The 27,265-nt window shown below is 51.7% G+C and overlaps 1 protein-coding gene across 3 annotated transcripts in view; it reads left to right on the top strand.

Moving 5' to 3' along the window:
• Flt4 (fms related receptor tyrosine kinase 4) overlaps positions 1 to 27,265 on the top strand; it is a 42,637-nt gene extending 15,372 nt beyond the window's left edge. Inside the window, exons 3-30 of one of the 3 annotated variants that reach the window (XM_085830060.1) lie at positions 425 to 669; positions 896 to 1,008; positions 1,099 to 1,261; positions 1,455 to 1,594; positions 1,868 to 2,036; positions 2,319 to 2,436; positions 5,441 to 5,595; positions 5,685 to 5,847; positions 7,050 to 7,176; positions 8,210 to 8,318; positions 9,040 to 9,402; positions 9,705 to 9,851; positions 9,949 to 10,080; positions 10,227 to 10,333; positions 10,641 to 10,776; positions 11,274 to 11,378; positions 11,709 to 11,822; positions 12,033 to 12,121; positions 12,266 to 12,416; positions 12,848 to 12,942; positions 13,314 to 13,436; positions 14,985 to 15,096; positions 16,848 to 16,947; positions 18,057 to 18,162; positions 18,902 to 19,050; positions 20,423 to 20,543; positions 22,459 to 22,544; positions 25,377 to 27,265. In XM_085830060.1, coding sequence (XP_085686186.1) covers positions 425 to 669; positions 896 to 1,008; positions 1,099 to 1,261; positions 1,455 to 1,594; positions 1,868 to 2,036; positions 2,319 to 2,436; positions 5,441 to 5,595; positions 5,685 to 5,847; positions 7,050 to 7,176; positions 8,210 to 8,318; positions 9,040 to 9,402; positions 9,705 to 9,851; positions 9,949 to 10,080; positions 10,227 to 10,333; positions 10,641 to 10,776; positions 11,274 to 11,378; positions 11,709 to 11,822; positions 12,033 to 12,121; positions 12,266 to 12,416; positions 12,848 to 12,942; positions 13,314 to 13,436; positions 14,985 to 15,096; positions 16,848 to 16,947; positions 18,057 to 18,162; positions 18,902 to 19,050; positions 20,423 to 20,543; positions 22,459 to 22,544; positions 25,377 to 25,575 — 3,937 coding nt within the window. In that variant the 3' untranslated portion in view covers positions 25,576 to 27,265. Of the gene's footprint in view, positions 1 to 424; positions 670 to 895; positions 1,009 to 1,098; positions 1,262 to 1,454; positions 1,595 to 1,867; positions 2,037 to 2,318; positions 2,437 to 5,440; positions 5,596 to 5,684; positions 5,848 to 7,049; positions 7,177 to 8,209; positions 8,319 to 9,039; positions 9,403 to 9,704; positions 9,852 to 9,948; positions 10,081 to 10,226; positions 10,334 to 10,640; positions 10,777 to 11,273; positions 11,379 to 11,708; positions 11,823 to 12,032; positions 12,122 to 12,265; positions 12,417 to 12,847; positions 12,943 to 13,313; positions 13,437 to 14,984; positions 15,097 to 16,847; positions 16,948 to 18,056; positions 18,163 to 18,901; positions 19,051 to 20,422; positions 20,577 to 22,458; positions 22,545 to 25,376 lie in introns of all 3 variants that reach the window. The other 2 variants (XM_085830059.1, XM_085830061.1) reach the window with 2 other exon arrangements.

Genomic DNA, 27,265 nt, shown 5'->3' with positions numbered 1-27,265 from the left:
CTGGCTGAAGAACCAGAAGGCCACTCTTCCCCAGGACAGAGAATCCTAGAAGCTGAGAGGGAGTCCTAGGGTGTGGTCTCCCAGAAGAGGTGCAGATAGACACCCTGAACTCACCTAGCCTTCTCTTCTCCTCTCCTAGTCACCTACATCCATTCCCAGTCACCTATCACTAGCCCTAGGCCTCCTCACAGTACCAGCCATTAGCCAAGGACTATATTATCAACCTGTCATTCATAGCCCCAAGAACCAAGGCAGAGAGTCAAGGGCTCAGGGAGTGGATCTGGGGAGTGTACCCCAATCCTGGATTACTCTTCCTCGAAAAGAGATAAGGATGGGTGAAGCTCTTAGCCCTTGAAGGAGGCTCCTTGGAAGCTTGGGTAAAATCTAGGTAGGAGAGATCCTGACTTCTCCAATTCTCTGCTAGGGGGCAGCACCCCCTCGAGTGGACCTGGCCAGGGGCCCAGAAGGTACTGACCACAGGTGGGAAGGACAGTGAAGACACACGGGTTGTGCATGACTGTGAAGGCACAGAAGCTAGGCCCTACTGCAAGGTGCTACTGCTGGCCCAGACTCACGCCAACAACACGGGCAGCTACCACTGCTACTACAAGTACATCAAGGCCCGGATTGAGGGCACCACAGCTGCCAGCACCTATGTGTTTGTAAGAGGTGAGGCCTATCTTGGGCAGAGTCCAGGAGGGAGTACCTGGGGCCTTCACTCCACTTCCACCCTGCTGACCTCAGGCTAGCAGGAGTGAATACAGAGCCTCACACAGAAGCAGCAGGCTGGAACTTCACCCTGACCCATGGGGCTCCCTTATACTTCCCCACCCCCAACCCTAGCCAGAGACTTCCTGAGCTGTTTCCTAACCCAGCTCCTATTCCATCTCCTCAGACTTTAAACACCCTTTCATCAACAAACCTGACACACTCCTGGTCAACAGGAAGGACTCGATATGGGTGCCCTGCTTGGTGTCCATTCCCGGCCTCAACATCACACTGCGCTCGGTACCACTCCCTTCCCCAGCCTAATCCCAGGACCCCACCCTCCTGTGCCATCCTTGGGAAAGGCAGCTGACCATCACTATGTCCCTCCAGCAAAGCTCAGTGCTGCACCCCGACGGGCAGGAGGTGCTGTGGGATGACCGCCGGGGCATGCGAGTGCCCACTCAACTGTTGCGCGATGCCCTGTACCTGCAGTGCGAGACCACCTGGGGTGACCAGAACTTCGTTTCCAGTCTCTTCATCGTGCACATCACAGGTAGGGGGCGCTAGTTTTATCTCCCCTAGTCACCACTCTCTGTGCTCCAGGAGGAATAGGGCAGACAAAACACCTCGTCCTACTAGTTCTCAGTCACGGGGCTGTGGGGATCACAGACAGTCTTATCACCCACTGCTCTCTGCGTGTACCAGCCTATGAGGACTGTGGGAGGTGACACTGTGTGTGTCACCAGGCAATGAGCTCTATGACATCCAGCTGTACCCCAAGAAGTCAATGGAGCTGTTGGTTGGAGAGAAGCTAGTTTTGAACTGTACAGTGTGGGCTGAGTTCGACTCAGGTGTCACCTTCGACTGGGATTATCCAGGGAAGCAGGTAAGGTCGGCAGCTCTGCCAGGGTCCTCATTCCCATAGCCCTGTCTTCAGTATCACCCCTAGGAGTCACCATGTCCATGCTACCTGTGCCTCTGTGTGGAGGGGATGCAAACTCAGTAACCCAAGTGATTGATGGGGAAGTTTTCTATACCAAAGCAAACTCTGAAGCGGGGCATCCAGAACCACTTGTGTTGGAGCAGGGGTGTGGGCCTTTGCTGGCTTAGCTCTGTCCCTGCCTGCCTGCTGACCCTGGGCTTCCCCTGGGTGCGGCAGGCAGAGCGGGCTAAGTGGGTACCTGAGCGGCGTTCCCAGCAGACCCACACAGAACTCTCCAGCATCCTGACCATCCACAATGTCAGCCAGAATGACCTGGGCCCCTATGTGTGTGAGGCCAACAATGGGATTCAGCGGTTCCGGGAGAGCACAGAGGTCATTGTGCACGGTATGACCTGGGAGGCTGAGGTCACTGTGCCCGGCATGGGATGGGATGGGTCCAGTATCATGGAACCTGGAGAACAAGGGTCTTTATGTGGTGTGGGTCAGAGGTCATGATGCACCTGAGCAGCAGGGGCCAGTCAAAAGGAAGGAAGGGCTCTGAGGGGAAGCCCTGCCCAGCTCCTACCAGCTGGATAGTGAGGCAAAGCTCCAGTCTGCAGAGGGAGAGGCTGGGAAGGCCTGGTGGATGGTCAGCCCCGAGTTTACACTCATGCCTCCTGTTTGGCAGAAAAGCCCTTCATCAGTGTCGAGTGGCTCAAAGGACCTGTCCTGGAGGCCACAGCCGGTGACGAGCTGGTGAAGCTCCCCGTGAAGCTGGCAGCTTATCCCCCACCGGAGTTCCAATGGTAACAGCCTCCCCTTGCTACCCCACCAGGCTTAACACAAGGACTGACCAGGGAATGAAAAGGACAGTATCCTTCCCCATCAGATCAGTAGCCCTGAATCTCAAAGAGGATTTAATCCTTGCCCATCAGGGCCTCCATACCCTGAAACCCAGGTGGGACCCTCCCTAAATCGAGCCCCTAAAGGGAATGCATGCAGATACTCAGAAGAAGCTCAGCCCAGGAGCAGCTAAACTGCAAAATGTTTTAAACACCAGATCCGGTATGTGGGGTGTGATTGGCAGTATGGGGTTTTATATTCCTGCTTCTTACATCCCCTCAGACTCAGCAAGGCTCTGCTAGCTGCATCTCCACGCAGGGAACAAACTCAGGGCCTGCTCTGCAGTGGCTAGTTCTCTGGGCTCCCTTCTTGGAAGAGTTCTTCTCTGAGGACCTTCTGACCCACAAATCTGAGATATCATAAGACTGATAAGCCTGGCTCTGAGCTATATGGTAGTGAGAGGCCTGTAGGAGACCTGAGAGTTGGCCTTTCCCTACAGGGTATGCCCAGGGTACAGAGGGGACCCTCGGTGATATACCTTCTGTTTTGAGTACAAAGCCTCGATCCTCCATTACACTCTGAGCTGCCCACTTGATTCAATCCTCCTGCAGCTTCCATCTACCTTGTACAGATAAGAAAATGGGCCAGAAGAAGGACAAGCATTCCCACCTGAGCCCCAGGTCTCCTGGCAGGAATTCCTGCTTTGTCTCTTCCTGTCAAACCCAGGGTAGCCCTGCCCTTCCAAGCTTGAGGCACCTCACACCTGGTAAAAAGGTTCTGGTGCAGGACAAACAGAAGCGCCAAAGGTCTTCAGCCAGGACCCACTGGCCATAGGCTGGAAGCTGGCTTCTGTGAAGGCTCAGTTATTAATTAGTCTGTGGCTCCCTAAATCCTGCCATAGCTTTGAGCCATAGAGCACCACATGGCATAGATTCAGAGCCCTAGAGGGAAGGTCCTAAATTCACCGATGAAGCTAGCATAATTACAACTCTTAGATCACAGAGTCCCCTGACCTCTGAGGCCAGCAGGACTAAGTCTGCTCTCAGCACAGTTTTCCACAGGAACATAACTACCGTCTCTGACTCTTCTCTTCCCTCTTAGCTATTGTCTTCCTCTCTGCAGTGTGCAGCTGTCCCAGCACGCACGTGTTCATCACCGTCTCACAGGTCACCACTGTTTAGATGGCACCGTGTTAGGATTACACTAAGTCAATGAGTGGACAGCCAGCCAGGCTGGGTCTTTGGTCCGGTGTGCCTAGCAAAGTGCAGGCACTATTTCAGTGAGCCTTTGCAATTCCTGCAGTTGTCAAATAAAGACACTGAGGCATAGGAGAGTTTTTAATCTAAGAGATGTCCCTTTTCAGGGCCACGGAGTCCTAGCTTAGCCTATTCCGAGGGGAGGGGCCTAGAAGCCCAGGACTCAGGCTGCAGAAACAGTCCAGGGTATGAGGCATTTGCTCACACTTGCAGCAGAGACCTAGAGTGACCACACATGCCCAGTGGGGTATTGTGTAAACAGGATATGGTAGTGAGTTGTCCCTGTCCTCACTGAAGCTCACAGTTCAGTGAGAAGATAGTCAACCAACTTGTACAAAACCCAGTGTGCCAGATAGGAGTGTAGGTCCTGGTTTGATCGGAAGGAAGGAAGGAAGGAAGGAAGGAAGGAAGGAAGGAAGGAAGGAAGGAAGGAAGGAAGGAAGGAAGGAAGGAAGGGAGGGAGGAAAAGAGAGAGAGGGAAGAAGGGAGGTGGGCAGGCAGTGGAACATGGCAGGCAGGGCCAGATGACAACGAAGAGCCAATACTCCAGCTGCAGTGCAGGAAGGAGAGAGCCATGCAAATTGTCATCTACAGAAAGAGCATCCCAACTAGGGTGACAGTAAGACAGTAAGCCCTGTGAGAAGGGTCCAGGTCTGGAGAACTCACTGGAGCTTCCCGAGGCAGGTGTCCGAGAAGCAGGCAATTAACATTCCATGGGCTCAGCTGTTGCTATTCCTTCCCTCATCAGTATACACTGAGAAGGAAGACAGGGCCCACCGAGGGTGTTGAAGTCAGTCTCCGATGCTAAAGCTCAGCCAGCAGGTGTGGAAGAACTTCATGGATGAACTGAGAAGCTGCCTTCCTAGTCCCTAGGCCAAGTTCACAGAAAAGAGTAGGGCTGCCCTAAGCAGAAACTGGTAGGGAGGGGAGTGTCAAAGGATTTAGGGGTAAGTCCAGAAGTGCCACTGAAGATCTCATGATGGGCCTGAAGGCCAGTGACATTGCTGAGCTGGCCACATAAGTCAGCCCAGTACAGAGCTTTTGTCTGTCTTTCCTCAGACCAGGGACTCTGTCCATCCCATACTCCTGCTGCCCTTCTTGGTCTAGCACAGGAGAGGCCTCTTGCTCTAGCCTGATCTGTCAAGAGAGGCCACATGGCCTTCTCTTCCCACCTCCAGCAGTATGTGTGGCCCTTCATATTAGTGTATTCTGCAGCCACGGGGTCAATGAACCTTGGATGGAAAAATAGCCTCTAAAATGTATCTGGACCTTTTGTGTTTATGACAGCCCCTGAGCATGTCAAGATCACAACCTTCTATGAAACATAATGTATTAGTTCCATAAGTCATCTAAAGATGATTTACAGTATATAGAGCGGTGTGGTAGCCTATGTGAAAAGTCTATGTTACTTTATAGGAGAGACTTGAGCACTGGATATTTGGGGTTCTATTTGCCTTGGTTTCTTTATTTTTAATTGGCATGCAAAGGGATGCATATTAATTTAATTAACATGCAGAGGATTTATTATGGCATCCTCAAACAAAATTTGTTCTTGTTGATGCCATCCGGTATCTTAGATTGATTATTAAAGATTCTGGTGACCAACAGAGACACCGAGACACCGAGAACTACTCCCACTGGAGGGCCTGCAAATGCAAGCCGAGAGCTAGCATTTGGTCCCCACAGTTTCTGAATTCCTTTCCTCTGCCAGGTACAAGGACAGAAAGGCAGTGACTGGACGCCACAATCCACATGCTCTGGTACTCAAAGAGGTGACCGAGGCCAGCGCAGGGGTCTACACTCTCGCCCTGTGGAACTCTGCAGCTGGTCTGAGGCAAAACATCAGTCTGGAGCTGGTGGTGAATGGTACAGCCCCGAAGGATAGGGGAAGGGATGAGACCCAGGTTGGGGTAGCGAGAGGAGCCAGCTGACTGGCTGTTTGCTTTATGCCACAGTGCCTCCTCACATCCACGAAAAGGAAGCCTCCTCACCCAGCATCTACTCCCGCCACAGTCGACAGACCCTCACCTGCACCGCCTATGGAGTACCCCAACCCCTCAGTGTCCAGTGGCACTGGAGGCCCTGGACACCCTGCAAGACCTTTGCCCAGCGCAGCCTGTAAGTATGTCCCCACCACATCCCATTCTCCTCTACACACAAGATCTTAGCTCAATCACAGCATCCCTTTATAGGTGAGGAATCAAGACCAGAGAAAGGAGAGAAATTTCCCAAGCTCAAATCTGTAAGCAACAAAGCCTGCCCAAATGAGGCATGCTCCTTGCACCAAGCTCAGGGTCAAAATGGCTAGTGGAGCTGGGTAGGTGAGGTGGCATGTGTAAACACTTGGGAAGTGGAGACAACGGTGTCAGGAACTGAAGATCATCCTTGGTTACATAGTGAACTCAAAGCCAGCATAATAAAAAGAGGAGGAGGAGGAGGAAGAGGAGGAGGAAAAGGAAAGGGAGGAGAAGAAGAAGAAGAAGAAGAAGAAGAAGAAGAAGAAGAAGAAGAAGAAGAAGAAGAAGAAGAAGAAGAAGAAGAAGAAGAAGAAGAAGAAGAAGAAGACAGAAGAACCTGGATGGATTCATAAGGAACAGGAGAGAAAGAGGAAGATGTCCCATGAGCAGAAGCTTTGAAGGCATTACAGAACCAGTTTGCCAATCAGTGAAAGATTCTATGGTCCTGTGCTAGGGGATGAACAGAAGCCAGGAACCCAGGCAGGAAAGGAGTCTAGCCCCACCTGCTGGCCCAGGGGCTGTGGCTCCAGAGCAATCAGTGGGGGAGGCTCAAGAGAAGTGTCCTGTAAGCCTGAGACAGCCTGAAGCATTCAAAGCTCTTAAGGAACTCTTGTGAAACACATGGCCTTCAGCTCACACTGGTACCTCCACGTTTGCCCCTTCCAGTGGTCTACCATTAGAGGCAGACAAGATCTTGTCTAGCCCCATGCCAGGAGAAGACAGAAGCACTGAACATGCCTAGAAGAAAAGAGAAGGAGAAGAGGCTGGGATGGGGTCTGTAGGGCAGAGTGGTGGTTGACTTATGGTCCTCTTGGAAGTTGGATGAGCACATCCAAGGTGGACTTTGCAGGAAGGACACATGGCAGATGTAAGACAGAACATCTGTAAAGTGCCCGTGTAAAGCTGCAACAATGTTCTATCCCCTCATTGTCCTTATTCCCAGACCTGGGGGGGGGTCTCTTACCCACTGTGGAATGAGACATCGTCTGGGGATAACAACGGTGTGACCCCTACACCCCACCCCCGCTTAGGTCTTCCCTTCCTTGTTCCTGACCTGCCTTTGTCCCTTCTCATCCCTCGCAGCCGGAGGCGGCAGCAGCGGGATGGCATGCCACAGTGCCGAGACTGGAAGGAGGTGACCACTCAGGACGCTGTGAACCCCATTGAGAGCCTGGACAGCTGGACCGAGTTTGTGGAGGGGAAGAATAAGGTACAGACCCAGGTCCAGACAAGCTGAAGCAAGCAAAGTAGGGAATGAGCTCCACCTCTTGCTTTCAATGAGTTTGCACCTGCCCTGCAGAGCTCTGGGGACCACAGCTGGCAGGCAGGTGACTTCCCTGCCATCACTGGACCTCAGCTCTCCTGCCTGCATGTGAGCCAGACCTTCCCAGACAAGGCATCTGAGATCCAGGAGAACCCAGCCACCCACAAGTCCCAAGGCTGGGAGGGGATGGGGCTGGGGGCTGACTAGGTCTCCATAGAAGGCTGGTGAGCTGCTGACCAGGAGGGGGAGGGGGACTGAACAAAGGCACCCACTTCCTACAGTCACTTCCTGTTTTCCTACACACCTCCAGAGCCTCTTCCTGTTTCAGGCCCCGCCAGGAAGTGCCCGGCTTGGGATGGGGGTGGGGGTCTTTGGATGATAGGCAGGGCCTATGGACCTCTCTCCTCCCCTATTTTTCAAACTTCCTAGTCCCTGAGAGCAGGATTTTCCTAGAATCTTGGTATACCTCCATACACATATGTATACACACCTCCTCCAGTACCCTGGACCTTGAAAAAGAGTTATATGCCTTCAGACTAATGTGGGCACATCACAAAGACATTGAACAGTGACCAGCTACTGACCTTAAGTCACAATTCAGAAGTAGCTGGTCCTGATGTGACTCATTACAGTCTGGCTTTTAACCCTCGCTTAGACAGGTCCAGTTGCCAAACTGGCTTCTGACCCTTCAACATGGCTACAGTCAGAGACATGGCACAGATAAGTCCCCCTGGTCTTGCCTATGGACACTTTCCAGCTGTCAGTTACAACCTAGCTGTCTAAACATTTTTTCTTGGCTTTTCTGGGGTGCTGCCTCTCTACTGCCAAAGACCTTTCCTCATTGTTCCGGACAGTCTCTAGACTTTGGTCATTGCCAACACAAACCTCAGTTTCCCCATTACTAGTGAGCACAATAGCCTCTTTGAAGAAGAGGGTCCAGGTTTTATACAATGGAGCCTTATGCCTCTGTTCTGGGTAGACGGTGAGCAAGCTGGTGATCCAGGACGCCAATGTGTCAGCCATGTACAAGTGTGTGGTCTTCAACAAAGTGGGCCAGGATGAGCGACTCATCTACTTCTATGTGACCAGTGAGTAACCAGACTGTCCCCGGGGCATACCACTTGACCTAGGGTGCCAGAAATGAGCTTACTGGATTTGTGGTGATCATGGGAGCACCCAGCCCATGGAACAGCCACCACCACCATGCCACCTCAACATAGAATGGAAGAAATAAATTAGGGATTCTCAGCCTATAGACTGGCATCCGTTCTCAATTTAGAGTCTCTTGTTTCGTGTGTGCATGTTCCCATCATATACTCAGATTTTCAGATGGCTTAGTAACCTCTAAAAAGTCAGGGGTCACAGGAGGAGACACTTACGGGGTTCAGGACTATGAATGAAGTCACCTGAAAGGGCAGGGTAGAAATCGAGAGAATGGCGCTGGCAAAGGCTAATTAAATTATTCCAAGGAAAAGCCAGGGTCAGGGTGTGGTCACTAGCAAAAGAGGACGAGGACACACACACACACCTGAGTCTGGTGATAAGAGCTCCAGGACCTGGGTTGCAGGAAGCATGTGGACAGCTCCCTACTTGTGGCGCAGCTTGGAGAGTGGGAAAGCAACACAAGAGGAGCTGAAGCCCAGGGATAAGACTAGCTTGTATCAGAGAGAGAAACAGGGGAGGGGATGAGTTATAGACAACGTGAAAACCTGGCTACACGTTATGTACACCCTTGGTTGAGAACTGAATGGTGAAGAGGGAGACCCACATGCAGAGACAGTGTCACTCGGGTTCCTCTCCCCTTCTCAGCCATCCCGGACGGTTTCAGTATCGAATCGGAGCCTTCTGAGGATCCCTTAGAAGGCCAGTCCGTGCGCCTTAGCTGCCGGGCGGACAACTACACGTACGAACATCTGCGCTGGTACCGGCTCAACCTCTCCACACTGCACGATGCTCAAGGGAACCCCCTATTGCTGGACTGCAAGAACGTGCACCTGTTTGCCACGCCCCTAGAGGCCAACCTAGAGGAGGCAGAGCCCGGGGCCCGCCACGCCACCCTCAGTTTGAATATCCCCCGAGTGGCGCCCGAGGACGAGGGTGACTACGTGTGTGAGGTGCAGGATAGGCGCAGCCAGGACAAGCACTGCCACAAGAAGTACCTGTCCGTGCAGGGTGAGGTGGGCGTGGCAAGCCGGAGAGGGCGGGACCACGTTTCTCAGCCTTCGTAGCTTCTACCTTTGCACGGGTGGTCGAATCCCAAGCCTGGGTCTTCAGAAGCACCCCTGTAGCCCAGCCTAGCCGTAGAAGTCGTTTGCATGCTCAGTCCCCCTAATCTTTCAGCGCCATGCCGCCCCCGTCTCACCCTTGCATTCGCCGCTGCACCTATCCCTACTTGAAGCCCCTCGCTGCCCCATCCCAAGGTACCCTCTTGGTTTCTGCGCCTTCATGTAGTTCCTTCTCCACCCCTGCCCCAGCCCTGGAAGCTCCTCGGCTCACGCAGAACTTGACCGACCTCCTGGTGAACGTGAGTGACTCCCTGGAGATGCGATGCCCGGTGGCCGGAGCGCATGTGCCCAGTATTGTGTGGTACAAAGATGAAAGGCTCCTGGAGAAAGAGTCAGGTAGGGAAAGTTGCCTTAGGTGATAGACCGGAGGTCTGCAAAGCCGATGTCCCTATACCAGCATGTGCGTGTGTGTTCTTCATCCTACCTTTTTCAGGAATCGACCTGGCAGACTCCAATCAGAGGCTGAGCATCCAGCGCGTGCGCGAGGAGGACGCAGGTCGTTATCTGTGCAGCGTGTGCAATGCCAAGGGCTGCGTAAACTCCTCTGCCAGCGTGGCAGTGGAAGGTGCGTCCCTGCCTGGCTCTGTTCAACCCACCTCACACACCCAACTGGTGCTTTCCTGTCGTTTTATAACCCAGTTCCCAAGCACGAGGGGCACTTCCTGTTGCGTACATTTTCCCCTCTCATGTACCCACTGTCTACCCGCCCAGGCTCTGAAGATAAAGGCAGCATGGAGATTGTGATACTCATTGGCACTGGCGTCATCGCAGTTTTCTTCTGGGTCCTCCTCCTGCTCATCTTCTGTAACATGAAAAGGGTGAGGGTCCTCCCCCCGACCCCCGACAGAAGTTCTCTCCAGTGCCAAATCGGGCTTCCTGTGTCCCCATCCTTTCTCAACCCAGCAAACCCTTAAGATTCCCATCCTGGTTCCCCTATCAACTTCCTGCCTTAGGAATCCTCCCCGTTCTCCCATGTTTGACTCCAAATGGAGCAGAAGTTGTCTGTTGGCCTGCCCTCCTCCTTGACTGAGAACCCAGAAGCAAGGGCCATTTGTCCTAGGCAAAATATATCCAAGCCACAGTGATATGTCCAAATCAATGAGTTGTCTCCACCCCCACCCCCAGCCTGCCCATGCAGACATCAAGACGGGCTACCTGTCCATCATCATGGACCCCGGGGAGGTGCCTTTGGAGGAGCAGTGTGAATACCTGTCCTATGACGCCAGCCAGTGGGAGTTCCCCAGGGAAAGGTTGCACCTCGGTGAGGCCAGCACCCAGCTTGCCCCACCCAGCATTCACTGCCTGGCAGAGCGGCCACAGGGTCAGGCTGAAGTAACAGAGGTCCTTCCATACCCAGAACGTGTGCCACAGGATAGCCCTCCTGGTCCCCACCTGGCCTGACCAGTTCCAACTGGGCCAGCATCCCCAGAACCACAGCCAGGACTCCCAGTTCCCAGGCCCCCGAGGTCATTTCCTGCTGCTCTGAGCAGGGTGGACCTGTCCCACCTGACTGGAGAGGATGCTGGGGCCTTCCTGTCTGCCTCTCCTCTCTGTTCTCCAGCTTTCCCTCTCGAAGACTCCACTCCCTATCCCCTTCCTGTTTGGCAGAAGAGGCTTCCATTTTCCTCCTGCCCCAAGCTCTTGGGACAGGTCACCCCTGCTGTCCACCCTTCTTCATCCTCAGTTCCCCAGCCACCACCACCACCACCACCCCCTGCCCCCTACAGCTCACCTGGAACTGGTCCCCTGCTTCCACAGGGAGAGTCCTAGGCCACGGGGCTTTTGGGAAGGTGGTGGAAGCCTCAGCTTTTGGCATCAATAAAGGCAGCAGCTGTGACACCGTGGCCGTGAAGATGCTGAAAGGTATGGAGATCACAGGTGCTGTGCAGCCAGGGGAGGGCTATTTGCTCTGGGGGAGACTGACTCAAGAGCAAGAAGGGAAACAAGACGCTCAGAGCAAGAATCCCCGCCACGGTTGAACGGAAAAGCATTAGGCATCAGATCCAAGCCTCGACCCGAAGCCTCTGACTCTGTAGGGTTAGCAGCACATGCTAGGAACTCAGTGCAGCCTGCAACCCCAGCACCAGCTCTGAGCATGCAGTTGCTAAGTCAGTGAGTGTCTGAGTGTTGAGCAGATTGGGAAAAATACCAGGACCGGTTTGGCATTGTGCTATGCCCCTGTGTCTCCTCCAGATGGCGCTACTGCCAGCGAGCACCGTGCCCTGATGTCCGAGCTCAAGATCCTAATTCACATCGGCAACCATCTCAACGTGGTCAACCTCCTAGGGGCGTGCACCAAGCCCAACGGTATGGAAATGAGATGCCCTGGGGAAAGGACTAGGCAGTAGGTGTCCGCACGCTCACTAAGAATGGGAGGAGCCATGTGGATCCTAGGGTGTGCCTGCATTGGAACCTGGCGGGGAGTAGAAAGGATAGACCACAGAGGTAGAGGCGCCTTGCCTATGCGCAGCTGGCATCACCGAATGAGTGCCTGACCTCTGCTCCGTGGTGCCCTAGGCCCTCTCATGGTGATCGTGGAGTTTTGCAAATACGGCAACCTCTCCAACTTTTTGCGTGTCAAGCGGGACACGTTCAACCCCTATGCGGTAAGTGCGTACGTACCCCAGCCTGTTGCAGAAGCCCAGTTAGAGAATGGGTGGACACCAGGTTGGCTGGAATGGATATCCATTCCAGCTAGGGTGTCCGCTAGGGTGGTCACCTTGGGCTAGCTCCTCACTTTGCTTTGGCAGGAGAAGTCTCCGGAGCAACGCAGGCGCTTCCGCGCCATGGTAGAAGGCGCCAAAGCTGATAGGAGGAGACCTGGAAGCAGCGACAGAGCCCTGTTCACGCGGTTCCTGATGGGCAAGGGAAGTGCACGGCGAGCCCCACTTGTCCAAGAAGGTAAGAGCCTGGCTTCCGCTTGCCAGTGGTGTCTGGCCCAGGAAAGTCTCTGGATTGGCTTTACCCAGGGATAACCTAGCCTGAGGCCCTCGGTGCCAGGGCTTCTATGGGAGAATTGTAATGCACTCTGCTTCAGGAGAGGAAGACACCCCAGTGGTAGGAAATGAAATTTATCTTGGGTATCACAGGATAAACAGCAATGTATTGCAAACAGGGTTGGGGAGGAATACAGAGCCAGATAGCAGGTGCAAAAGTGGGTGTCCCGGAGAGCATGGAGGTAGCAGGTATAACGAGGGCACGTAGTGTCTGGAGGTTCAGGGGCCTGGCCGGGAGAGCTATGGTCAGAGTTGGGTTCACAAATGTTAAAATTTGGAGCTGAGATGGAAGATGAGCTCTGGCAGAGCCTCCTGAGTTCCCCTCCTTCTGTGCAGCTGAGGACCTATGGCTGAGCCCACTGACCATGGAAGACCTTGTATGCTACAGCTTCCAAGTTGCCCGGGGAATGGAGTTCCTGGCTTCCCGCAAGGTAGGTCCCTTGACCCTACCTGGACCTATACAGAGGAGAAGGGTACACCTCCCTTGCCATAGATATGCAGTTGTAATTTTACTCCACGATGACCTTAGTATCAATTCAAATCTGTCCCATTTTGGATTAAACTCAGCCCAAAGTGAGGAATTCCCTGCCCCACACTAAGAAGTGACCATCGAATCAGTCTGGCTGAGTCCCTAACCCCCTGCACTGTCCTCAATTTCCTGTGTCCTCCCCTAATCTCTCTCCAAATGAGCAGGATGCAGGCAGGGGAGGGTATACCCTAGGGGACCTCGGAGCTGTAGGCTAAGATGTCACCCTGGGGGTTGAAGCTAAACTCATTGCCACCTCCCTCTCTCCACCCCTAGTGCATTCACAGAGACCTGGCTGCTCGGAACATCCTACTGTCAGAAAGTGACATAGTGAAGATCTGCGACTTTGGCCTCGCTCGGGACATCTACAAAGACCCTGACTATGTCCGAAAGGGCAGTGTGAGTGCAGGCCATACGACACAGTGGACTCGGGGTGGATGGGGAGAGTGAGACCACAAGAAAACTGTCCTCTGGGCAGCACTGGCTCAAGGTGACAGGAACCTTTGGTCTGCCAGGATACATGCCCAGCTGCTGGGGGACCCACTGCTCTTAGGAGCTCAGCAAGTGTGCTGGTGACATGTCTTGTTACTGTGATGAAACACCTGACGGAATGAGCATACAGTACACCATAGCATAGATGGCATGGTGTCTAGAACAGGAGGGTACAGCTCACAGGGAGCCTTAGTTAGGGTCTCACTGCTGTAAACAGACACCATGACCAAGGCAACTCTTATAAGGACAACATTTAATTAGGGCTGGCTTACAGGTTCTGAAGGTTCAGTCCATTATCATCAAGGCAGGAACGTGGCAGCATCCAACCAGTCATGGTGCAAAAGGAGCTGAGGATTCTACATCTTCATCTAAAGGCTGCTAGCAGAATACTGACTTACAGGCAGCTAGGACAAGGGTATTAAAGCCCACACCCACAGTGACACACCTAATCCAACAAGGCTACACTTCCTAATAGTGCCACTCCCTGGGCCAAGCCATCACATAGGGTGTCGTCAGGAAGGAGACAATGATGAATGCTTCTACCCAGCTCAGCTTGACTTCCATTTCTCAGTGTCTGCCTGGGTTCTCGTTCTCTCTCTCTCTCTCTCTCTCTCTCTCTCTCTCTCTCTCTCTCTCTCTCTCTCTCTCTCTCTCTCTCTCTCTCTCTCCTTCTGTTCAACTTGGGATACATGGAATAGAACAGCCCACATCTAAGCTGGGTCTTCCCATCTCAATTAGCCTATTCTAGATAATCCTCCACACACAGTGTCAGAGAAAATTCTCACAGTGAGTCCAGGGCAGTATGATGACCACCTGGCCCAGAGTGGCCACCCTATAGAAAGCTTTTATCCTTCATGTTGACTCAGAGGTGTGGGAGACAAATACAGGTAGGGGGCAGGTATGCTTCCCCCACCCCAACAAGATTTCAAGAAAAGGAACTGGGAACACTGGGTTGGAGGCACTAGTCTGGAAGGGCTCTCAGATGAAGCCACAAGGTGGAGGGAGACTGACGGTGGAAAAGCATCATTAAGAGCTTGAGGGAGGAAGAAGAGAAGGGGAGGGGAGAGAGAGGGGAGAAGGGAAGGGAAAAAGAAGGGGTAGAGAGAGACAGAAAGAAGGAGAAAGAGAAAAAAGAAAAAGGGAAAGGAGGGGGGAGAGAGGGGAGGACATGAAGATAACTGGGAACAAAAGATAGCTGTTGGAGAGAGAAAGAAAGAGAGAGAGATGAAAAGATAAAAGTACGAAAGGGGAAGAGAAAGGTAGAGGGGAGGAAGGAGGGAAGGGAGGAAAAAGGGAGAGGGAGAAAGAGAGAGAGCGGGGTGGGGAGAAAGAAAGGACAACTACAGGAAGACACCTTCAATCTTCACAGAAGGAACCTAGGATTGTGGGTATCCTGGTGTCTGACCTTAGCCCTCTCTCCTCCACCACGGGACATATCTCTTTTTGCCCACCCAGGCCCGACTGCCTCTGAAATGGATGGCCCCCGAGAGCATCTTTGATAAGGTGTACACCACGCAGAGTGATGTGTGGTCCTTCGGTGTGCTGCTGTGGGAGATCTTCTCATTGGGTGAGTGAAGAGTGAGGTGCCCATCCAGGAGAGAAGAGGGGTCACTTGTCTCCAGAGGCTGGTCACAAAACTGTAGCTGTACATGGATCTATTAGCCCAGGGCCTTCTGAGGCAAATGATGGGTCACAGAGAGCCCACTCACTCACCTGCTTCTGCCCAGCCTAGCCCAGGTAGCCAGAGAAACTTGCCTCCCAAAGGGGCTCTATTGGCCACACTTTGATGCTTAGCAGAACAGCCTCTTCACTCACCATGGTTCCAAAGAAAGTTCAGGAATCATTCAGTGTCTTAGACACTGCTCTATCGCTGTGAAGAGACACCATGGCCAAGGCAATTCTCATAAAGAAAAGCATTGAATTTGGGGGCTCGCTTACAGTTTTAGAGGGTTAGTCCATTATTGTCATGGCAGAGAACATAGCAAGGAGTACAGAGGTAGGCATGGCACTGGAGAAGTAGCTGAGAGCTGTATCCTGATCTTTAGACAGCAAACAGAAAAAGACTGGGATCTGGTGTGGGCTTTTGAAACCTCAAAGGCTACCCTCAGTAACACACTCTCCAGCAAGGCCACACCTCCCAATCCTTTCAAATATATCCACTCTCTGGTCACCAAGCATTCTAGTACATGAGCCTTTGGGGGGGGGGCATCGTTCTCCTCAGTCACACCTGCTTACACAAACTCCACATGAAAACTGACCACATGGAGGGTAGAAAAAGACAATGAACAAAACCCAAATGTCACCAAGCAGCAGCCATGATCAGCAGTTAACTAAAAACAGTAGCAGAAAGATTCTAGATAGTACAGGGGACCCTGGTCTGCTGGGTGAGCTACGGGGCTGGGAGGGAGCTGGACCACATGAAGAGGGGTTAGAGTGCAGCTCAGTAGGCTTAGCATGCACTGGGGCATTCAATCTCGAGCAACACATCCATAAATAAATAATAGAGAGGCAGGGTAGAGCAGGTGGCCCAGGAGGAGCAAGGGGACACCAGGACAGTGGTCCTGCTAAGTTGGAAGTGGACAACTGTGACCTGGGGCTGGCATTTTCTTGGCTATTCTAAGATTGATTGATTTATGTATTTTATGTGTATGGGTGCTTTCCGTGTACATCTGCGCACACCAGAAGACGGCATCGGGCAGGTGTGAGTCGCCATGTGGGTGCTGGGAACTGAACTCAGGACCTTCAGAAGAGCAGTGAGTGCTCTTAACCACTGAGCCATCTCTTCCTCCCATTCTTGGCTGTTCTAGAAGCCAACAGTCCCCAGTGATTCTCCTATCTTTGCCCTGCTTGAATCTAGGGTTACAGGCAAATGCCCAGCTTGTTACATAGATGTTGGGATCAGAATTCTGGTCCTCATGGTGACACAGCAAGTGTTCTTAACTGCTGAGGTATCTCTCCAGCCCCATCCAGCCTTGTTTAATTAGATGAAGAATTAGAATAGAGGCAGGAGCTAGCCCAGCCCCTGGGTAGAGACATTGTACTAACTCTGGTAGCAATATACAAGTGAGGAAGGAGCCAGGCATGGTGGTGCACACCTTTTATCCCAGCACTCGGGAGGCAGAGGCAGGCAGATTTCTGAGTTCAAGGCCAGCCTGGTCTACAAAGTGAATTCCAGAACAGTCAGGACTATACAGAGAAACCCTGTCTCAAAAACAAAAAAAACAAAAACAAAAAAACAAGTGAGGAAGGGACAAGACAGGCTGGGTTGGACATAGGACAGACTGCTCCCCACCCACCCCACCACCTTTCTTCCATCAGGGGCCTCTCCATACCCTGGGGTTCAGATCAATGAGGAGTTCTGCCAGCGGCTGAAGGATGGCACTCGAATGAGGGCCCCGGAACTCGCCACTCCTGCCATGTGAGTCTTCTGGCTGGCCACTCAGTTGTTGGGCACCAGGCACCGAGAGAGAACTATGCAGTTAACGGGTAATGGAGAGGGTTGGTGCCAATCATGAGATGGAATGCAGAAAGAGAAATCTTACATGCACAGAGGAAGACCTCGGGGTGGGCATGGGGGCACTCAGTGGAAGAGGGTCATGAAGTTGTGGGGCAGGAGATGGAATTCAAGCCCTGGAAAGAGAGCAGGCAGGCAAGAGATAGCGCTTGGGTCTAACATATATAGTAGACACTGTGTCATTCCAACACGGATCCCACCCATTCATCCACTAACATGCCCTCAATCCTGGACCTCACTGCTGTGCCATCCCCTGGAAGTCCAGAGCCCATAAAGCAGGCCAGGCCTCTGCCCTGGAGGAGACACGCAGATGGTAGTCACATAATGAGATGGGGCACAGACACCCTGGGGGCACCTGAAAAGCACTAGAAAGTCAGATGATCAGGGGAAGAGAGGACATTGAGGCGACACTCGAGGGGACTGAAGATAGCCAGAGAATGATGGGGGACAGGCAGATGGACAGCCAGTGTTAAAAATGAAGTGGAGACAACAGAACAAACATGAGGGACAGAAGTCTGAGTCCGTTTTTGCGTTCCTATAACATACTGGACACGGGACACTTTATAAGGGAAGGAATGTTTGTTTAGCTCAGTTCTGAGAGTTCGAGAGCAGACATCCCTATCACTCAGTTCTGGTGACGGCCTCCTGTCTGCATTGCAGTCTAGCAGGTGGCATTGTGCTGAGAGCCCATGAAAGGGACAGATCACATAGTAAGCAGGAAGCAAGGGAATTGTATACAACAGCCCACTCTCTGGAGAGCCTACCCCTAGAGACCAGCATTAATCCATTCATAAGCCCCCTTGACCCTGCAGTGGGCACCATCTCTGAAAGGTCCATCACCTCGATAGTGGTCAACCACTCTAGAATCAAGCTCTCATCACATGAACCTTAGGGGACACACTGACTATCCCAACTGCCATAGTGATCTAGGAGATGCAGGAGTGATGGGGTCGGCGGGTGGGAGGGTCCTGGTGCCCTCAGACCACCGGTCGACAGCCATCTGCATCCCACAGACGCCACATCATGCAGAGTTGCTGGTCTGGAGACCCTAAAGCAAGACCTGCTTTCTCTGACCTAGTGGAGATCCTGGGGGACCTGCTTCAGGGCGGAGGCTGGCAGGTGAGCCCCATCTTTGTCCTGTTCTGATACAACCCATGGCCTTATCCTGGGTCCCTGCCTTATCTATCTTTCCAAACTCCTCTAATCCCTGGTCACCTGTCAGCTACCAAGGAAAGGTCACACGTCTCTGGGCCCTAGGCCTATCCTCCCATTGCCCACAGCTCCGACTCAGTCAACATGAAGCTGGGCAAACACCATCAGCGTCTGTTCTAGCATCCATACTGATAGAGGTTATCTTTGTCCACAAGGAGCCCTAGGCTGGTTCACACCGAGCCTGGAAGGCAATGCTGTCCCAAACATGGTGGCAGTGTATCCCTTTACGTCCTAGCACCTGCTGAGCACCAAAACAATGAACTTGTATATCCTCTATGTCTCCCTTCCCAGAGGTATTTGCTCAGGGTAGCAGCTTGGGGTTGGTACCTCATGCTCTAGAACCTGGATGTCCAGCTGAGGCCCATCCTGTCCCTCTTGCCTGGACCTGGAAGGGCTGTTGGGGGAACTAAACAAGGCTAACCCAGCAGGCATTTAGCAAACTCCATGCTTGGCCTGCTCTGAGCATTAAAGTGTGTCATGGCCCAGCATGGCCCCACCTATTCCTCAGAGTACACAATCACACACACACAACCCACCCTGACCCTCTGGCAGAGGTCAGGACCACAGTAGTCTTGGGTGCAGCATTAAGACTCCTGACGGATTTGCGGTAGTCTCTGACCCCGGAAACGTCTCCCACTCCTGCCAGGAGGACGAAGAGGAACGCATGGCCCTGCACAGCTCTCAGAGCTCCGAGGAGGATGGCTTCATGCAGGCATCCACCACAGCTCTACATATCACCGAAGCGGACGCTGATGATAGTCCACCCAGCATGCATTGCCACAGCCTGGCAGCCAGGTCAGTCTCCCTCTCCCCAGAGTCTGGGAATGGGTCTGATGGTGACAGCAACTTAAACATGGGATATTTTATGAGTCCTTAAGGAAAAGCAACTTACAGTGACTTAAGAGAACTCTTCCCAGGAGCATTTTAGTCCACTGCTGTAACAAAAGACCCAGGGCTGAGTACTTTATCAAGAAAAGAGGTCCATGAAGTTCACATCAGTGGAGTTTCACAGACATGGTGCCATCATTTGCTTATCTCTGGGGAGAGTTTCCTGGCTGACGGTATCATGACAACAGAAATACATGAAGAATAAAGGCTGGTTCACACCGAGTCTGCAAGGCAATGCTGTCCTAAACATGAAGGCAGTGTATCCCTTTACGTCCTAGCACCTGCTGAGCACCAAACATTGAACTTGTATATCCTCCATGTCTCCCTTCCCAGAACAGAAGCCAGAGGAAGCCTGAGGCCCTTACAACTCTCGTTACAACCTCTCAGGGTCCCAAGAGACCTTCATTGGTCCTTTCTGAGGTGATGTTCCCATGCACTGGCCCCACCTCAGTGCCCCCCACATGGGGGATGAAGATTCCAGCACATAGACCTTGGAGACACACTCTAGCCAAATCCAAACCACAGCAATCAGCCTCCTCCAATGCTCTGTGCTTTCCACTTTCAAGAGAGCACCCACCTTGGCCACTTTCTCTTTGGAGACGCAAAGTAAAGTAGACTGTGATTGGGCCAAGAATGCTCCCAGGGTGTGATTGCTGTTTCAACTCCACAGCATGTCCTCAGGACCATGGCAAGGCCTAAGAGCAGTGCAGACCACATACACATTCTCCATATTCCAGAGTGAAACGGCCTATTTCTCAAAGTTTGAACCCAAGCACTCTTACCCGTGGCAGCTTACACCACTAATATGTTGTACTGTCCATGTTTTCACAAACATGCCAGAGAGGCTAGGACTCAGGGACTCCTGTCCTATATGCTCAGGGCAGTGACAGACATGTCTGGGGACAGAACAGCAAGCTGGTCCTTGTCAGTGGTTAATAGCGGGAAGATGGCCACCCTGAAGAGAAAGCCATACCTGCATCAGCTCCATACCACACTCAGCCTGGGGATGACTACTCCACTCTCCTTCCACCCCAGAGCTCTCTTGTGCAGGAGAGTCGATGCAGCACAGGGAGGGACACGCAGAGGTCAGCTAAGCTGTGTGATGGACACCAAGGTGGGTTCTGAGGACCAGTGCAGACCTCGGACCCAAGCCCCACCCACATCCTGCCTCTCACCGGAAGGCCATTCTCAGCGGGGGCGGGTTGGGGGTGGGGGAGAAACAGTCTGGGAGGTAGGGGCGGTGCTGAATTCATGGGAACCTCCTGTGTCCTCCCTACAGATATTACAACTGTGTGTCCTTTCCTGGGCGCCTGGCCAGAGGCACTAAGACTCCAGGCTCCTCCAGGATGAAGACATTTGAAGAATTGCCCATGACCCCTACAACCTACAAAGCCTCCATGGTAAGAGAAGGAGAAAGGAAGAGGGATGTGCAGGTGAGATGAAGCCAAGGGAGGTTCAGGGGTGGGGGACGGTATCAAGTATTCTCAACACAAGTAACAGGGAAGCAAACAAGGCGTTTAAAGCATTCTATTTAATTTTTATTACTGTGTAAATTGTACATATAAATGGATGCGATGATACTTCAAGACGTTTGTCTAGGGTGCACTAATCCAGCCTCTCTTTATCCACCTTTATCCACCCCCTCTCCCTCTTCCCAACCAACCTCTATTAATGGCTGTTCTGCCTCCAGGTCAGTCATATTTTTAGCTCCCTCATGAGAGATCATGCTATATTTCTCTTCCTGCTCATTTTAGTTAACGTAGCAAGCCTCCAAATCCTTCCATTCCCCTGCAAACAATGTTTTGTTCTTCTCTGGGGCTGACTAAAACCCCACTATGTACACGAACCACATTCTCCTGTTCTGTCCTCTGTGGACGGCACCTAGGCTGGTAGATGACTGCCTATCATAAGTCATACCACGAGACATGGGCATAAAGGGGTCTCCTGGGGAAAATCCTTGAAAATACTGAATCCAGGCAGCACCTCAAGTACTTTTGCATCCTGGTGGTCACTCAAAGCTATCCTCTCTCAGCTGCTGGCCTCCCTGACCATTTTATCCCAGCTTTTTAGAGACCGTGGTTTGGTTGGTGGTAGTGGTGGTGGGTTTTTAGCGGTTTGGTTTTTTGGGTGGTTTGGTTTGGTTTGGTTTGGTTTGGTTTGGTTTGGTTTGGTTTGGTTTGGTTTTTTTTGCTTTTGTTGTTGTTGTTTGAGACAGGGTTTTTCTGTGTAGCCCTGGATATCCTAGAACTCACAGAGAGCCACCTTTCTTCTGCCTCCCAAATACTGGGATTGAAGGCTTGAGCCACAGCCACCACCACTTCCTGGCTGAAACCATGCTTTTTAAAGGGGGCAGGGTACTCGGGGGGGCCAGTGAGCCAGCTTAGTAGACAAGCCTGCACCCTTAGCTCATTCCTCAGAATCCACATGGTGGAAGGAGATAACTGACTCGCTCAGGTTGTTGTGCGAGTGTGTATATTTGTATATATACACTGTGACATGTGTGTATATTTGTATATATGCATGTATATGAACATTAAGGGAAAAGAGACAGAAAGACACAGAGACTGAGAGAGAGAGACAAAGAGACAGAGACAGACAGACAGACAGAGAGGCAGAGAGAGAGACAGAGACAGAGAAGGGGAGAGAGCACTTACACTGCATCAGTCAGCCTGAGCCACAGTTGCCCCTAGGGGTGGTGATGGCCACCACCAAGCCAGAGCACCCAAGTGTCACTGAAAGCGGTTGCAGTATGGAGAACAAGAAGCTTACAAGAATCCACTCAGCTGAGCGTACAGTGGAGCCCGGGAAGGCTCAGCAAGTGAGTCTGTTTGTAAGTGAAGAGACTGAGCCCCGAGGCCTGAGCTTTGATGACATTGACTATAGCTTCAGACCTAAGTCCATCCAGAAGGGGCCATGGATCCTGGACCCAGTCAGTGAGCTGTGGTCCAAGGAGGATGGCGGATGAGGTCATCTGTGAGGGAGCCTTGAGCAGAATACAGATACCTAAGCTTATGTCTCCAGGACCAATGAAGACTCAGAATGAGGGCATGCCCGTTGCACTCCTGTCATGGGCCAGACACAGCTCCTCCCTTCCAGGCCCTCACCACTCAGGCCATAGTTTTTCCTTTCATGTCAGACGTGTGGCCCTGCACATTCTAATGGACTAGAAACCATTCACCGAACTCGGTTCCCATGGGTATGGGTATAAGGCCAGCAAGGCTCAGGTTTCTTGACACCTGACTAGGCTGTGACGCAGCTGTCCTGCAGGAAAGCCTCATATGTGGTCCACAGGCTTGGCTGCTTCTCTCCCCACAGGATAACCAGACAGACAGCGGAATGGTGCTGGCCTCAGAAGAGTTTGAGGAGCTAGAAAGCAGGCATAGACAAGAAGGCAGCTTCAGGTAAGGGCCTCTGACAGTGGGCATGCCATCCTAGGGAGGGTCCTGAGTGGGGCCTACTGAAGCAGCTGGGGCCTCACAGTGCTCTGGCACTCTTTACACAAAAGATTTTGTGCCTTCCTATAGTCTTTGTGTGGTCGAAGTCAGTAGTGTCTCTGAGCCTCAAATCACTGCTCCAGAGAATCTGATACCCTCTTCTGATCTTTATGGACACTTTACAAACATGGTACATGCATACATGCAAGCAAAACACTCATACGCATTAAATAAAAATAAATACATCTTCAGAGATGACATTAAGCCCAGTATGCCAATGAGAATAAAATATAGAGAGAAACAAGCACTGCACCAAGAATCAGAAATTCAACAGCTCAGAATACAAGTGGGCAACATGAAAGTACAAAATAATAACATGAGAGGACGTGGAAGATAAATCCTCTTGAAAATGAAGGCCAGGGCACTCCAGGAACAGTCTAAATTGTCAGATGCATAACTGAGGAAATGAAAGGATCCAAATAAAGAGATAAAAGAATCTGGGGTGGGAGGGGGTGCAGAGGAGGAGCAGAAGTGTGCTGTGTGCAGAACAGGAGCCCCCTAGATTAAGTGTGGTCAGTGTGAGTCAGGTCATATTTGTCTTAAACTCAGAAGCCAGAAATAAGCTTTCATTTTAAAGAAATAAATAAAAGAAGGCATGAATCTATAGACTACAAGTGTGCCTAGGAGCTAGACAGACGTCTCAGCAGTTCAGAGTACAAACTGTTTCTCCAAAAGGCCTGAGCTTTCTTCCCACACCCACATCTTCTGCTAACTCCAGCTCAGGGGCTCTAATGCCTTCTTTTGACCTCTGAAGGCAGACACACACACACACGTATAATGCATATATTAAACACACACGGGGGCTGGTGAGATGGCTCAGTTGGTAAGAGCATCTGACTGCTCTTCCGAAGGTCCAGAGTTCAAATCCCAGTAACCACATGGCAGCTCACAACCATCCATAACAAGATCTGACTCCCTCTTCTGGAGTGTCTGAAGACAGCTACAGTGTACTTACATATAATAAATAAAACACACACAGTGGATTTTTATTTAAAATATTTAAAAACACACACACACATGCACACACACATTTGAAGTTTTTAATTAAGAAAATTAAGTGTACCTAAGTAGATTGACCTAGAAGAGTAAAAATGCTAGGATATTTCCCATTAGGACAATTTGGTTTTTAAGAAATAAATATTCTGGGGACAGGAGATGGCTTAGTAGATAAAAGCACTTGCTGGCAGGCCTGGGGGCCTGAGTTCCATCCTCAAGACTCACATGGAAGGAGAGAACCTTGGGTTGTCCTCTAAAATCCATCTCTCTCTCTCTCTCTCTCTCTCTCTCTCTCTCTCTCTCTCTCTCTCTCTCGTCTCTCTCAACACACAAACACATGCACATGAGCACACTAAACAAACAAATATATAAACATGAAAAAGAAAAACAAACTTACCAGTATCAGGATTTTCTTGATATGCTATGAAAAGCAATAAATCTCCATTTTATAAAAACCTTAAAGAAAATAAGAGATAAGGGTGGGGGGTCAGGAGCAGGCAAGGGCTGGAGCCTGCAAGCCCTTATAGGCTCTAGTAAGAAGCTAGGTTGTTGTTTCTTTTAAATGCATATGTATCGTGTGTGTGTGTGTGTGTGTGTGTGTGTGTGTGTTCACACGTGTGTGCATGCATACGAGAGCCAGAGTTGGCATGAGGGGGTCTTACTTGATCTCTCCACTTTACTTACTGAGGCGGTGTTTCTTGCTGAATCTGGAGCTTGCCAGTTCAGTCGGTCCAGCTACCTACCTAGCTGGCCCCAGGCATCCCATCTCTGCCTTCACAAGCATTGAAATTGCAGGCTGGCCACCACAGCTGCCTGGTTTCTGCTTTCACATGTGTGCTAGGGATCCAAACCCGCTCCTCATCCTTGCACAGCAAGCATTTTATCTATTGAGCCATTCCCCTAGCCCCAAAGCTAGATCTTTCATCCCAAGAGTGATGGAAGACCCTTGGAGGGAGTGGAAGAGGAGGCCCTGATGTCCTGTCTAACTAAAGGATCTCTCTGAAGCCTTCCAGAGAGAACGTGAAAGTTCTCAGAGCAGTGCCAGGAGGTTTACCTATGAGTCCACAGTGAGCCTTACCCTGGAGGAGGGGCCTGGGGGAGACAGGTGTCAGTGGGGACATTTTTCTGTTAGAATGGAGGTGGACTGGATATGACGGCTGAGGACAATCAGGGACCACAGTCACGTCATTGACTTGAGCTAGAGAGAACACAGATGCCGTTTGTTGAGATGGGCAAGACAGGGGTCTTGAGAGCCAGCTGCTTCGGAATGGGCAGTGAGCAGAAAGGCTGTGCTACACCTTAGATGCTTTGTGGTGAGGTAAGAAGAAAGTGGTGGGAAAGTTCCTGGCGGGGAAGCAAGTATCAAAATTTCAAAGACAAACAGGACTTTACATTAAGGACCCTACATCTCCAAGTAAGTGGCAGCAGAGGGCGCTATTCTCGGCTTTTCCTAAAACCCATCAGGAGATGCATCAGATTCATCTGCCCTAGGGCAAGTAGGTTCACTTGGCCTAAGGAAGCAGGATTGAGGGGATGAAGTCAGCGTTTCCACAGCCCTGGGTCTAGGCTTTGGGCAGGAAAACTGCCCCTGTCACATCAGATCAGTCTGCTGTGTCAAATCTGTTTTAGTCTCAAAGCTTCTGCGCTTGCGTCATGCTCTGCTTGTGTCTGGTGATTCCAATCGGACCCTGACCCAGGGCCCGCTCACTTTACTCATTAACACTATGCTCCGTGTCTTGGCAGCTGTAAAGGTCCTGGCCAGCACATGGATATTCCCAGAGGACACCCTGACCCCCAGGGGAGGCGCCGACGGCCCGCTCAAGGGGCACAAGGAGGCAAGGTGTTTTATAACAACGAGTATGGGGAGGTCTCCCAGCCATGTACAGAAGGTGACTGCTGCCCGTCTGCTGGCTCCACCTTCTTCGCAGACAGCAGCTACTAAGGAACATGTGGCAAGGCCTCCTGCCCCTTGCTGCAACCGGCTCTGACAGCTGGGCTGGAGGCCCAGGTTGGGAATTCGACTCCTCTGGCTCCAGCCCTGGAGGTGTTTTATGTCCCACCCCCACTACAGCCTCCATATCCAGGAAGAGTCAAACTCAGACAGGAGGGCTCCCTTGAACTCTGTACCGCTCCTGTACCCTTCCCTGGGCAGCCACCCTCACCCGCACATTCGATTGCCTTGTAGCTCAGCCTCCACAGATGCTGGCCCTGGAATAAGCACTCTGGCAGAGAATTCTTCTCCAGCACCTATTTTCATCGCTCTGGTGGGCGACAGGGTTCTCATAAGGAATACATATGTCTGAGAGTCACACGATGAATCAAGGAAGAGTTAGACCAGAGCCACCATGTCCTGGCCCCAAACCATCCCCATCACACACACAGTCCCTCTACTTCCAACTGCTTCCTGCTTCCTGCTTCCTTCTCCTGGCCCCGGAGGGCTGAAGAAAGATATTTCTATCTCAAAGTCACAGAGGAGGAGTGGAGGAGGAGGGGGACTCCTCTGAGCATCTATCTAGCTCGTGGGTAGCTGTCTGTACACAATGACTAATCACAATGAGGCAACGCCTCTGCCCCTGAGTGTTGAGAAGAACCATTTTTTTGTTTGTGTGTGTGTGTGTGTGTTGGTTTTTTTTTTAATCAGAAGACCGGGCGCTGTTGTAAAGAATTTACTCATCAAAAAGTCATCCGGAAAATAAGCCCAAGGACAGTTGTTCTGAATCCTAGTCCCCAATAACTGAAGGGCGGACATGACACAGCATGCCAGTCACCACAGCTCTCTCCCCACCGCCCTCTCTCGAAGGCGCCCAGGCTCCACCTGCCTGGTCTAGAAGCTAAGACACCAGCTGCTGTTCTGATCCCCCCTCACTGTGAGCCTGGATCTCTAGATCCTGGATCTGATTGTCTGTGGATTCTGTCAAGGAAAGCTTCAGGGGCTAATACAGAGGACCACATGGCTGGGGGCCACTCAGCCATCACCCCGTGTCCCCCTGGAGACCCCTGCCTTCAGCTTACCCTATACTTTTACCTGACATTAACACCTAAACAAATCAAACCTCTGTCGCAAAAGATCCCTCCATGGAAGCTGGGGCCTCCCTGCCGAGAACCCCTCCAGCCCAGCTCCTGCTGCACATCCCCACCTCCGTCACGACCAGAAGAAACCTTCATGAAGATGAGCCCTGCCGATCCCTAGCCCCATCCCAACAAGAACGCTTGCAGGACAGGCGACCATACAGCAAGCAGGGGCTTGCTCAGCAGACCCTCCTCACTAAGTGTATTGTTCTCCTCTGATATGTTGAACGCATGTATGACTGTAGTCCTCTTTGTCCCTGTGGAGCCCCCACCCCTATTCCTCCACATCTAACCTGTCTGTGGGATTGAGTCTCAAGCTCACCACTAGAAAGTAGAGACTGTTCTCTCAGAGGACCGAAGGCTGCAAATGGGGCTGCAGAGCCCTTCTCAAACCCTCCCTTACGTATCACCTGTCTGTGTCACCTCTCCTGACTTGTAATTACACACATACGAAATGTACTGGGGAAGAAAACGTGCTCTGCCCTTTTTGGCAGTGTTCTGAAATGAGCTAAGATATTTAACGAAAGATAATAATAAATTTGATGCCAGTCTTTGAGTTATAA

This window comes from Mus caroli, unplaced genomic scaffold, assembly GCF_978045245.1.
Source record: "Mus caroli unplaced genomic scaffold, Mus_caroli_1 scaffold_13, whole genome shotgun sequence".
NCBI classification, from domain to species: Eukaryota; Metazoa; Chordata; class Mammalia; order Rodentia; family Muridae; genus Mus; species Mus caroli.
The sequence above is the reverse complement of the archived record's forward strand: the minus strand, read 5'-3'. Positions and strand labels throughout refer to the sequence as shown.